Source organism: Spea bombifrons, chromosome 5 (genome assembly GCF_027358695.1).
Source record: "Spea bombifrons isolate aSpeBom1 chromosome 5, aSpeBom1.2.pri, whole genome shotgun sequence".
Taxonomy (NCBI): domain Eukaryota; kingdom Metazoa; phylum Chordata; class Amphibia; order Anura; family Pelobatidae; genus Spea; species Spea bombifrons.
In genome coordinates this window covers 5456248-5469736 of record NC_071091.1, presented here as the reverse complement: position 1 = coordinate 5469736, position 13489 = coordinate 5456248, and the positions used below count along the sequence as shown (strand labels likewise).

Here is a 13489-nt window from a genome sequence, read left to right as displayed (position 1 = left end):
ATAGAATTTAACAGCAGATCAGACCCATTCGGCCCAATCTAGTCGCCCATTTTTCCTGCTGTAAAGACCTTAATCAGTTGTTGGCCTCGGGATGCCTATCCCACGCATGTCTAAATACCCTCACTGTATTAGCATCTACCACTTCTGGTGGGAGGCTGGTCCATTTACCTACCACCCCATCTGTAAAGTAATACCTGGATACGTTCTGGAGACCTAATTGTAGGGTCCAGAACAGTAAATAATCTATTCATTGGTAAATTTCACCTTGTTTCCCATTTACCGGCAAACACCCATCACACGTCATGTAGTCGCGGTTCCCTTCATGACTGCCGAGCCATCGCTATCAGTCCCCAATACCTGCCATGTATCGCCTGGCATGCATCGAGGTAATAACTGTTTCTGGGGATTGGTTCTGTATCACGGACCGGCGGACGCTGCGAAGAAAGGAGAGTAAATTCCGTAGAGCACGGTGGAGAATTTCCCGCCGACAGATCCTTATTAAGCAGATGGCCGCCTCGCTCGGATGCCGTTCTGTGACAGCTTGACTCGATGCTAAGCGTTCTGTGTGCGGCGTCCCCGTTGGAAACTATTAGCGCCGGGTGCTTTGGAATACACTTCATTCTAACGGTTACTTTATTATAGCGGCAGTAACATAAAATAGAATTTACGGCTGCTGTGATTTATAGAGGGGCGTCCCCATCAGGGCTGGTGTGAATCCACAAAATACCATTTTTTTGGTTATGGTTTCTGAGAGATTTGGTCTAAAGGTTTACCTCAGCTGGGAAACCTGCGATCTGTGACACAGCTACCGATATCTAATCAATGTCCTGTCTGAACGTTATTACCTTTGTTCCTTTCACCCTCCACTTACAAAGGCTGCCTGTATTCTTTTCTTTCTTTTTTTTTTTTCTTGCTTCTTTTAATATGTAGATTTATTGGTTTATTTTGATTCTATATAATATATATTCATCATAAATGGAACTTTAAAGTGATCTGGAACAATTAAATAGGCTTTGGGGGCACAATTGGCACAGGCAAGCTGTTTGGGGGCACAGGCAATCTGGGGCCACAGGTGGCACAGGCAATCTGTTTGGGGGCACAGGTGGCACTGTAGGGCATGTTGCTTGGCGAAGTAGGTTTGTGGTTTCTAGTTATGATGGATCATAAGACTTTGCAACATCACGCTTGCCAACATATCCAATCCCTCAACCCCCACAACGAAATCTGAAATGATAATAGTGGACATTTAAATTTAATATTTTTAAGGGAAATCTATAAAACCAAGGACTTTTCCAACTTTCCCTTCCGGCGGCGACTGCTTGCAGTCTTTATACATACAATATAGACACTGACACAGAAGTTGGGGGCGATCGGAGTAGAATAACAGTGCTGAATACTCGACATAACGCGATCACCCAAAGATTACTATCGGAATAATTCCGAATATATTATCGTCACCGCCCGGGCTCTCCTACTGTTAATGATTTACCGCCGTCACGTCTTAAGAAGCGGTTATCCATCACAAAGGCTGCCGTCCTGCTTGCCGGAGCTGGTTTGCACCAGCGTCGAGCTCCTGGTTTAAAGCAGATCTGTCCCTATTTCCAAACGAGCGATGAATATCGTATACGGTAACCGCGTACGGAGGGTCTCCGATATCGATGTAGGAGGGAGCCGGTGGGCGCGTTGCTTTGGGCCGTTCTGGCGGTGGGAAGCGGTGAGTTCTGGCCATGCCGTCCCTGCGCCCGAGGCTTCAGAGGGTAAAATGCTTTAATGATTAAACTGTAGGAATAAACAAGGGGGGTAGTAGAGGCACAGAGCAGAATCCCAGCTTCTTTATCAGGCCCTTATTATGCTGCGAGGGCCACAACAATGTTAAGCGGTGACGGGTGTTTTTTCGGCAGCGCTTCTAGCTTGACAGATCCAGAGCCGGCCAATTGTACTTTGTCTGTCTGACAAGTTATGGGCTGATCCCATCCTCCACGGCAGATCATCCAGGTCAGACCACATGGCCAAAGATGGCCCACTAGGGCGTCAGTCACCCCAACATTTTAATCATTGTAATTTTAGTTTTTTTTTGTTTTGTTTGTTTTAACCAAAATAGGATTCATTTTTCCAAGTCTTTGCCTTTTCAACCTGCAGCCAGGTGAGGAAGGTTTATTTGGACATTTGAATCTGTTACCACAATACCATCCGTAGGGGGATTCATGGGTGGATGTGAGCTCCAGGACCGACTAATGTGAGGATATTTTGTCCCCACAGCTGTCGAAGAATCAGAAAGTGACATCTACATGCGCTTCATGAAATCGCACAAGTGTTACGACATCGTCCCGACCAGCTCCAAACTTGTTGTGTTTGACACAACGTTACAAGTGAGTACGGATTTTATTTTCTTGTATGGTCGCTCTCCTTTGCCGTAGCTGCAACAGCTGGTTGTCCTCTGTGCTCGGCTAGTCATGTCTGTGGTTGTCGCCGATGGATGTGATAAAATGTAGCAGAAATCCCGAACCGGCATCTGCCAGAAGATTACCGTTATTTGTATTTGCCTCCGTGTGCTGGTACTCCTTGGTTAATAACGCTCCGTTTTCCCGGCTAGCTGCCACTTGCTCAGTTAATTATCATCTGTCCACCGGTTTATTTAATATTCTTGTAATACCCGGCTCTCTCTTTGCTCCGTGTCTGGGAAGCTCTCCTTCCCCAGCACCGCTCCCTTCTGTTTATTCAGCTTTCCACCTGCCTTTCTAAGTAATGCAGAACCGCATGTACCCTGTGGTACAGGGCTGGCTCCATATCGGTTTTCCTTTGAATCTGTCAAACATCTGTTCGTTCCATAGATTCTCTCCTGTGTCTCCAGCCTTGCGCATAGCTGTGTTTTGATTGGTGCTCACTTTGGTGATAGTCCTGCCCCCAAGGATCTAACCACATAAATTATACAGTACATACATTTGTTTGGTGTTATATTGCCTTCCCTGTACTGTATTCGCTTTATGAACTCCATGCCTTACGTCTTATTATGTGAATGGCGTGTGTTGCTAATGCACTAATTTTATTATCTCCTCCAGGTAAAAAAAGCCTTTTTTGCATTAGTGGCGAATGGCGTCCGAGCTGCTCCTCTGTGGGAAACGAAAAATCAGAGTTTTGTAGGTAAGCACCGTGCATAAATTATAACAATATAATCCATATCCGCATAATCATATATGCAGTGAATAACTTCATTAAACAGGTTACTGCTGGACTACAATTCCCATCATTCCAGACATGTCTATATAGATTACGCATAGAGATCTGCACCAATCGAAGGCCTAGCTTGTGTCCTCAACCTTTTGAATGAGAAGTAAAAAGACTGATGTAGAACAGGCCAAGCTTTTGTATTCTTCGCTCGGGACATTATATCTGTGGCCCCATCTGCTGACTCTAAGGACCCCAAAGTTGCAGGCTCTTGGGATCTGTTCTCCTCGGCATGGGGGTGGGAAAGAAGAAAGCCGCCCGGATCTGTATTTAGTATAAGTTCTCCCTTCCATCTAAGTGGCAGCTAATTTTATACTTCAGCGCACATCTACCGGGAGAGTAAATTACCGCCATGGAGACGCTCTTTAAACACAGCTCTGATCTGATCTGGAATGTGGGCTTGGAGAACGGCTTGGAAAAAAGATGATTAAAAGAGAAAAAAAAAAGTTAAATTGCCGGAGGGTTCCACATGTCTAAGAAACGCGGTGCGTCCCTCGGTCCTCTGGCACCAAAAAGGTTAAAAAGCTGTTGCCAAGCTCACTATCAACACTACCGGGTGTAAACTTACCCTTGGGGCATTTCTGAAGCAAGATATTTAACTGTTTGGCTGCCATGCAGTTTGTGTGTTGGTGTCTTTCAGACGCTGCATCAGATTAATACTAATTTATTTATTATAAATATATAGCACTCCAGCTATTGAACTGCACTTCCCATGACCCTCATCCAGAAAAAAAAAAAACAAGCACTTGCTAAGCATTGTGGGAATTGTAGTTCTATGGCAGCAGCAGAAAGCCGTTAGCTGCCCATTCCCTACATACAGATAAGCCGTAAAAATGTATATATTGTATAGTCCTATGTGTCGTGATATCATAATAATCCTAAAGCATCCTTTCTGATTGATTCATTCATTCACTCTGTTCCCAGGTATGTTAACAATTACAGATTTCATAAATATTTTGCATCGATACTACAAATCCCCGATGGTAAGTAGCAAAATGCGGCAATCATTTCATTCAAATTTTAACTTCTTTCTATACTCTTGGTTATACTCTGCTCCTTGTGGATCGCGTGCATAACAACTAAAATACTGTATATCTATGGGGTCCTAGAACCCGATGATACCAACATTCACTGCCGTTCAAAAGTGTTTCTAACCATCAATTAGCCTTTAAAACTTGGATCGGTGAACACAACGTGCCATTGGAGCACAGGAGTGATGGGAGTGATAAAGGGCCATTGGAGCACAGGGGTGATGGGAGTGATAAAGAGCCATTGGAGCACAGGAGTGATGGGAGTGATAAAGGGCCATTGGAACACAGGAGTGATGGGAGTGATAAAGGGCCATTGGAACACAGGAGTGATGGGAGTGATAAACGGCCTCTGTACGCCTATGAAGGGATTCCATTGAAAATCAGCCGTTTCCAACTACAATAGTCATATTTAACATTAACCCCCCCTGCGCTGGATTTCTGATCCATTTCATGTTATTTTAATGCTCACAAACAAGAAATTAGTAACTTTTGAACGGTAGCGTATGAATATACTGTATTGTATGCGTGAGGTCTGACAAGCTTAAATATTTCTCGGCATTCTGTAGGATTTATAATTTGTCGTTGTATTCACTGATTACAGGTACAGATTTATGAACTAGAAGAACACAAGATAGAAACCTGGAGGGGTAGGCATTTATCGTTAAATTATACACCAACTCCAATTATTTATATATATTTTTAGTGTAAGAAAAGCAAATTCATCATATCTAATTTTGGGCTGAAATCTATTTTTTGTGGTTTACATTCATTTAGAATTTGTTTATAAAGGCAAAATTAGAAACATAGAATTTGACAGCAGATAAGATTAATATTGGGCCATCTAGTCTGCCCGTTTTTCCTGTCCTGAAGCCGGCCCCATAGTGGGGATAGCTTTATTTCTGTCCTGTATGTATTTAAAATCCCTCACTTTATTTGCCTCAACCACTTCTGCTGGGAGACTCTTCCATTTATCTAAGACTTTCTCAGTAAAATAAAACTTCCTAACATTACTTGTGGGAAAGCTTTAGGGCATTTAGCAGAACTGGAAACGCTGCAGTAAGGCTAGGTTTCCACTTGGGTTTTTTTTAGCTAAAAACGCCTATAAAAACGCCAATAGCGCCACCTGGCGTTTTTTTGTGAAAAACGCATGCAGCCAGATGTTAGCTGTAATTCAATGGGAAATCGCAAAATGCCATTTCCACTTGGCGTTTTTCTGTTTGGCGTTTTTTCAGTCCTCTTTGGCGTTTTTCTGCTTTTTTGGGCTCTGTGGCAGTTTTTCAAAACTGCAGCATGTTGACACTCTGGCGTTTTTTGCAAGAAATCTTGGCTTTTTTTCTCCAATAGAAGTCTATGGGAGAGAAAAAACGCCATGAAAAAGCCATGTGGGTTTATTGCCTTGGCGTTTTTTATGGCGTTTTTTCCACAGTTACAATGCAGAGGATGGACCCAGTATCTGTGTGTCCTACGAGAAATAGGCTGAAAACAAACAGTTTCACACAAAACAAAGTCCTGGACTGGTTCATATTGAATTTTACACCATTTGGAACAAACATGCCATTACAAACAAACATACGCGACCAGATCCTGCGTGCCAAAAGCAACAGCAAACAATTTGCACCATCATTTGGGGCCAATCTTCCCAGAGGAGCAGACATTCGGAATAAAGCATGCCTTACAAACCACAGAAAAGAGACAAAAGGGTCTACCAAGTAAATGACATCAGGAGAGGGCAGATACTTGCCATTTATCCTAATCCCTTTTAGCTGGGTGAAACTTCTAACTTGTAAAGGCTGGAAAAACTGCCTAAGGTCAAAAAAAGCAATTTCCACAGAAAGGCTAAAACGCCAGAAAAAACTGCAGAAAAAACGCCAAAACGCAGGTAAATGCAGCGGCAGTTTTCTTGGCAGTTTTCCTGGCGTTTTTCATCAAGAAAAAAACGCCGGACAAAAACCCAAGTGGAAACCTAGCCTTAGTGTTCAGCAGAGGGAATTTTTTTTATTATTTTTTATGATTTTTTGCGGTTTCTGTCATTGGATATTCCGCTCGCCGTTCTCCAGCTGATTGGCTGACATTCTCTGCTCTGGTTTCTTACAGAACTGTATCTGCAAGAAACATTTAAACCTTTGGTGAACATCACTCCGGATGCAAGGTAAGGTTTCACTGGGATGAAATGTCGTCTCATCAAGGGGGGGGGTCTCTTTTCTCAGGAGCCAATAAGCTGCCGAATAATAAGCATCGCTGTGAGCCGCTATTCACCGCGATCTAACGTTTTGGGCGCAGGATACAATGTTGCGTCGTGGTCCGTTCTATGAGGTGTCGGAGATGACTCCGTTGAAACATTGTTATTATCGTGAATCTGTTAATCTTGCCAGACAGCCCCTACTGGCCCGAAAACCTGATTCTTTCGTTTACCCGCCATAAATTACCGGAGGCAGATTAACGCCGTGGAACTCGTAACGTGGGTTTCCATAGCCTGCGGCTGTCTGACGGTTCCAGTACATTTAAGATGATAAATCTTTACCGGCTTAGATCGAGCGAGTACCTGTGACGGGGGAAAGCTTGGTCCTCTGGGTTTAAGGCCAAGTGGGGGTTCATGAAGCCCGAAATACAATTTTGGAGCCCCCAGGGTCCCTCCACGTGTTTGTGTGTGGGGGGGGATTCTCGCTTAATAGGTTTGAGGGTAAGAACCCGGCACTTATTTTTGCTATTCTTCCACTTAAATTTGTCCTGGCCTATGGCTGCCGATGCGGAGGAAGAAGAATTTTGATAACCACTTGGAACGCTTGTCACCTTTTCTTTACCAACGCAGGGAGCTCGGTTAACCCCCGGGCTTCATAAAAATAACAATAAAAAAATATTTATATGGTTCCTAAAACGTAGAGGTTATACCCTGGTATCATTTGTTAATTTAATAGTGCCGGCCCGTGACTTTTAATGCCTTTTAGAGGTGCTTTTCCACTTTAGGGGGAACATTTTATCCTTCCCTTTGGAGGATTAATCATAAAAAAAGTCATGCAACATTTTACATGAGTGATGAACTGGTTCTGGGAAGTCATTAGGAGTCTTCTACTGCTAGATTTCCTTATGAACGTGTTAACTGCGGCAGGGCAGGTGGAACACCCCCTTTAATATTATTATTATCTTTTATTTATATAGCGCCAACAATCTACGCAGCGCTTCTTACAATACATATATATATTTATTTATATTCAAGGGTTCTGACAAGATGAGAATTGACAGACCAAGACAAACGGATACATTAGGTGGAGAGGCTCGGCTCGCAAGCATACAATCTTTTAAATCGAAGCTCCTTTAGTAGTGGCTGCAGTGCAGATCTGGGTGGGGGGTGAAATAAAGGACTGTATTGATGGCTAATGTATTTTATTTCTTTACGCAGCCTTTATGATGCAGTGTACTCACTGATAAAAAACAAAATCCACAGACTGCCTGTTATCGACCCGGTCAGTGGAAACGCACTTTATATTCTCACCCACAAGAGAATCCTCAAGTTCCTTCAGCTTTTTGTGAGTAACAATGTTTTTTGTTATAGTTTATAAATCAATGAAAATAAGATCAAGATTTAAAGCTGAATCAGCATCTAACTATAGATTATTTTTTAAAATATCTGTCCTTATCCTATTAGTTACACTACCGTTCAAAAGTTTGGGGTCACTTAGAAAGAAAAGAAATTTCTGTCCATTAAAATAGAAATCCAGCACAGGCGGAGTTAATGTGGTAAATGACTAGCTGGAAAAGGCTGATTTTGAAATGGAATCTCTTCATAAGGGTACAGAGGCCCTTTATCACTCCCATCACTCCTGTGTTCCAATGGCCCTTTATCACTCCCATCACTCCTGTGTCCCAATGGCCCTTTATCACTCCATCACTCCTGTGTCCCAATGGCCCTTTATCACTCCCATCACTCCTGTGTCCCAATGGCCCTTTATCACTCCCATCACTCCTGTGTTCCAATGGGCTGTTGTGTTCGCTGATCCAAGTGTAAAAGCCAAATTGATGGTTAGAAAACCTTTTGTAATTATGTTACAGCCAGAAATGTCCTTTTTTTTTTATTATTATTTTTTTTTTGGGGGGGGGTGAGTGACCCTAAACTTTTGAACCTTTGACAAAAGAAAAAAGAATCCTATGCGATTCTGGTCTGGCTGCTATTCTGGACCAAATCAAAGAGCCGCTTAAGAAGTTCTGTTGCTTGAATACAGTGAAGCGAATGTTCCACCTGATTTGTAACAAATGCTGACATTGAGGAACATTTAGAATTGGGGTTTGTGATCTCAGTAGTAGCCATAGAATTAGCCGGCAGATCAGCCCTATGCAGTCGCCCGTTTTTCCAGGCGTAAAGACTCAAACCTTAATAAGACGTCGGTCTCTTATTAGATTCAGGAGCCAGATGTCTATCCCGCGCATTCCTTTACCTGTTAACCTCTACCACATCTGCCGTGAGGCTGTTCTATTTAACTACCACCCTCTCGGTAAAGTGAAACTTCCCTACATTACATCTCAGCCCCTGACGCTCTAGTTCTGCTCGTTATAACATTTTGCCAATAAAACCCTTAAACCTCTTTTACAAATGGGTTCATTTTTAAAAACTCCAATATCCATCGGTTCTCTGCCTTCTGAAACGTTGCACCGACCGTCCCTTTAAAGTTACTTCCGCGGGGTATGTAATCGCCCCTTTACCGCTTGAGCTTGCTGAACACGGTGGCAGCGTAACTTTTATATGGTTGTTTTCCTGCCGTCTGCTGAGACTTCCAATCACGGCGTCTTATCTTCAGTCTCGTTTATGGCATTTGGATCCGGATAAAGGTCCCGGAGACGTCTGAAGGCTGATACCCCCCCCCCCCCATAACACGATGCGCTGTCATATTTCTTGTCTGCAGCTGATAGCCCTGCGTTATAAATCAAGGCCTTGGAGATTACCGCGGGGCAGTAAACTACATCCCAGCAGCCACCTGTAACCCATATTACCCCCGGACAGGCGGCTGGGAGCGGCGAAACGACCAGCTGGGCCTCTGCCTTCCGCTCCCCGGCTAATTAGGTCGCGCGTTGTGATGTCATAAAAGATCAGGTTATTAACCTGCTTTTATTCAGGACAAGGAGGAAATTAAATACACCATCCGGGAGCATTAAATAAACCTTCTCTTCTCCCTGCAGGTCATCCAGCGTTTATTTCTAGCACGGTATACTTCATAGGAGTCGCGTTTATTAATAATCCCAACGTGTGTGTTCCGTGCTTGTAGAATTTAAGACAAATGTATAGATCAAAAGAACAATGGGTTTTAACATAGTTTGTGACCTGCTAATGCATCTGTATATGCAAATTAAGCTGAGTTAATTTGCATATGTGACTGCATATTCCTGTTGAGACAAAAACATCTATTCTATTCGTCAGTTCGTAGGAGTCCATCAAAAATTTGGGAGCTGTCCTGACCCTTTAGATTAAAACGTAAGCCTCCCATTGGCTGCGCATGTATATCTTTTATATATCATATGAATTGGCTTCCTTTTTTTTTTTTTTGTAGGTGTCGGAGATGCCGAAGCCGGCCTTCATGAAGCAGAACTTGGAGGAGCTGGGAATAGGAACGTACCACAACATTGCCTTCATTCATCCGCACACTCCCATCATCAAGGCTTTGAATATATTTGTGGAAAGAAGAGTGTCTGCGTTACCCGTTGTGGACGAGTCCGGTACGGACCCCCTATAGCCATGTTTCGTTTACATTTCAGAGCCTATGGGTACCGAGGGGAGCCCCATGAAAATAAAAGTATGGGTTTCATGAATATTCCGTGGTACTTAAAGGTGCTGTTCCACCGAGACTGAATATTTATTGTACTCTCCAGTGTGTTAAAAAAAACCTTAGCAAATCTCTAATTTTATTACTTCCACTAAAGATTTTATTATTAATCAAATAAATTAATAACATATTTGTCAATGCGATGCATAAAATAAGTTTAATGGCCGCGTCTGTTGGCCGTCCCTGAAAATGTCCTCATTAAGAGCCGTTTGTCCATTACTTGCAAATAACTAATTACTAATATTCTACATTTTCTCTTTTTTTTAGGAAAAGTTGTAGATATTTATTCCAAGTTTGATGTAATTGTAAGTATCTTCATTCTGATTAGTGTGTGCTATTAACTAACGATCGTTAGTGTAGGTAACGTGCTGACGGCTCCAAGGAAACTCACCTTTAAACTAAAAAAACACAGGCCACGTCTTTCACGTCTACAGATAAACACCGCTGATAGACGGCTGCGACGGAGACCTTTCCCTCCAGTTTAACCCCAGCATATAACTCGTATCGGTCTACTCACAGGGTCCATTTTTAACTATGTGAAAAAAAAATATCCACTGTGGGTGGTGGTTAAGCGGGGCAGCCTCGCAGCAGAAGTGGTAGGGATTATCCCCAGTCGTGTATATGTGCGTGTGGATAGGCGTATGTCTATCCTGAATCTCGGACAAGATAAAGGGCTGAATAAAGTGTAAGGTTTTTTTTTATAGACTATAGATTTTTTTTCAGACTAGATGGGCTGAAAGGTTTGTATTTATTCTAAATAGAGTGTCAGCTGTGAAGCTGCAGCTTTACACCCCTCACATGAAGCCGATTCTTTGTGTTATTTCCTGATTCTTGCAGCCGAGAATTTAGTGGGTGTTTTTTTTCCCACATTGGCAAGTGTGAAGCTGTAACATCCACGCAATTTCCTTAACCCCTTCTTCACCGGGAATTCTTTAGCTTTTTCTGTTTTTTTTTATTTTTATTTTTTTTACCAAATCTTTTGTTCACACACACACACACCCTTTTCCATATTTAGCGCGCCCGCATAATTTTACTAAGGATTTCCCCCTGCGAGTATTGAATAATACGCCTGCATGCATCGGTTGTTTCATTATATAAGGGAGCAAATTTCTTTATTACATACTTCACTAGCAATAGCAGCCGTATTAACATTATTCCTCCCCATTAAGTTATCATTTGCCTCTTTAGTAACTTTATTGTTGGGGATTTTTTGGAAGTAAAGGGGGAATTAAAAAGCCGAGTTATTGGAGGTTCCATTGCCTGCCATGTAGTCACATTTTTTTAAATATTTTTTTTTATTTTTTTTTTTATCAATTGTGGTATTTTGTACCAATTAATAAACGATAATACTTTTGATTGACAGACGCCTCATTAATTTTCAGAACCTTGCTGCTGAAAAGACGTACAATAATCTAGACATCACCGTGACGCAGGCGCTCGAGCACCGCTCGCAGTACTTTGAAGGTGTGGTGAAATGTAGTAAGTCGGAAACACTGGAGACTATTGTGGACCGAATAGTGAAAGCCGAGGTAAGGCGTTAGAAACCACGGAGACGGCTTAGCCGTTCCACGTACTCCGCTCAACCGAAAACTTCCAAAATCTAATTTAGAACCATCATTCCTGGTGTTTTTTGCTTTACCATTTTTTTCTGGGAATGCTTAATTGTCATGTGACACGCAAAAAGCAGGCTCTGATAGGTTACTGCCATATAAGCTGAAAAAGTTTGTGATTTTAAAATCAGTGTTTTATTGTCCTGCTCTTTTCAACCACCAGATGGCGCTATAATATTTTACTCAACCACAGCCCCTCCGCTCCTATCTTTCTGTTAGTCTGTATAATCCTTTGTACGATTTTGCAGCATCTGTTGGTGCTATTTAAACAAACATGATATTAATAACTTGTTCTCTCTACCTATGCTGCACCATGAAAGTGTAAAAAATATATAAACGTGTGTTTTTTGTTTGTTCCTTTGAATACCCCGCACACTGGGTGCTGTTGCACAGTAAGAGCGCATGTAGGGTTGGCTCTGCTGTCCGGCCAGTAGCAGGAGGGGCCGGTGGCAGTGTGTGTGACCGTAGAGCCACAGATCTCTGTTCATGCGCTTCTTCTCGTGACTCCGCAGTGTCTGATGGTATTGCCAGGCTGTACCCTCTACCTGCTCCTTCACAACTGCGGCAAAGAGCCAGCGCAGGGGTACAAACTCCACTGCCACCTGCAGGACAGATGCAGAACTGCGGGACTCTTTGGGTCCCCGCGCTTTAATTAAAGGGTCCTGTCTAGGCACAGATGATGGCGATAACTGGCCAGGCATCAGCATATTCTCCCTATCTCTCCAACTATCCAAATGCCGCTGGTCTCTTCCTCCTTCACATTCGATCGCCCCGGCGGGTGGGTGCAGATCTAATTTCCGCTGACTCTTAATTAAAGCCGCGCTCTGCAGCTAATGAATGACTATTTTTAGCTAGGTTTCCACCTGTTCATTAAGCTGTGAATATTATAACGAACCTATATACCTCCTGAGGTTAATTTAATTTTGTTAAATTGGGAAAATGAATGTTTCACAAAGACCCCAAAAGCCGTAGAAGGAACAGTCTCTAGTCCCTAAATTCTGCACTTTTATTTTTAGTGCATGTTGGAGTTATTGCATTTTATTGCATGCTAATTGGATAATGCATTGTTTAGTTACTGGAGTTAGTTGTGGCTCCCTGAAAGCAGCCATTAGTATGTGAAGCTCTTGCACGTGCTCAGTAGCACTTCCATAGCAGCCAATCCGATGAATGACCACAAATCGGGTAGCAAACATGATGCTGGCCGCTGCCATTGGCTTGAACGGGAGTTGTACTGAGCATGTGCGGGAAGCATACGGAGGTATGACCCCTGCTTGCAGCTGGGGGAGGAGAAAGGAAAAACTCCAATAACCAATGAATTCATCCACTCATATGATGGCTGGAGTGTCCCTTTAACGCGAGATGATCGCCATCCATGCTCCATCTCTTAGTCTTCGGGTATGATGGCACCTCGTGTGTTATTGACCCATCGCAAGGTTCACGTGTCTTACAGGCTTCTTGCGTAGATATGTACCTGGCTTGCTTTTTATTTGTTTCTGTTTTTAACCCTTGCGGTTCTTCCTGTTACAGGTGCACAGACTGGTAGTTGTAAATGAAGCAGATAGCATTGTGGGAATTATATCTCTGTCTGATATTCTTCAAGCCTTGGTGCTCTCTCCAGCAGGTACCGTCCAACAGTATTACATTAACGCTACGTTAGAGATCTCCGTTAGTCTGGGATGATGTATACGGGTGGAACAGACCTTAGACACACCCCTGGGTGGGAGGCTAAGTGTAAGCTGGGATTGGTACGTTCCTTTAGTACCGGATCCTTGCCAGTTCTAATTGGTGTTGCTAGAGATGCTTTTGTAATAAT

General features: G+C 42.9%; 1 protein-coding gene across 3 annotated transcripts in view; it reads left to right on the top strand.

Moving 5' to 3' along the window:
- The window catches only part of PRKAG2 (protein kinase AMP-activated non-catalytic subunit gamma 2), an 84204-nt gene that overhangs the window by 70092 nt on the left and 623 nt on the right, over positions 1–13489 (top strand). For all 3 annotated transcript variants that reach the window (XM_053468308.1, XM_053468309.1, XM_053468310.1), the window contains 10 exons: positions 2260–2369; positions 3060–3141; positions 4150–4208; positions 4858–4903; positions 6351–6405; positions 7654–7780; positions 9794–9959; positions 10334–10371; positions 11449–11595; positions 13204–13297. In XM_053468308.1, the coding sequence (XP_053324283.1) occupies positions 2260–2369; positions 3060–3141; positions 4150–4208; positions 4858–4903; positions 6351–6405; positions 7654–7780; positions 9794–9959; positions 10334–10371; positions 11449–11595; positions 13204–13297 (924 nt within the window). The remainder of the gene's footprint in view (positions 1–2259; positions 2370–3059; positions 3142–4149; positions 4209–4857; positions 4904–6350; positions 6406–7653; positions 7781–9793; positions 9960–10333; positions 10372–11448; positions 11596–13203; positions 13298–13489) is intronic.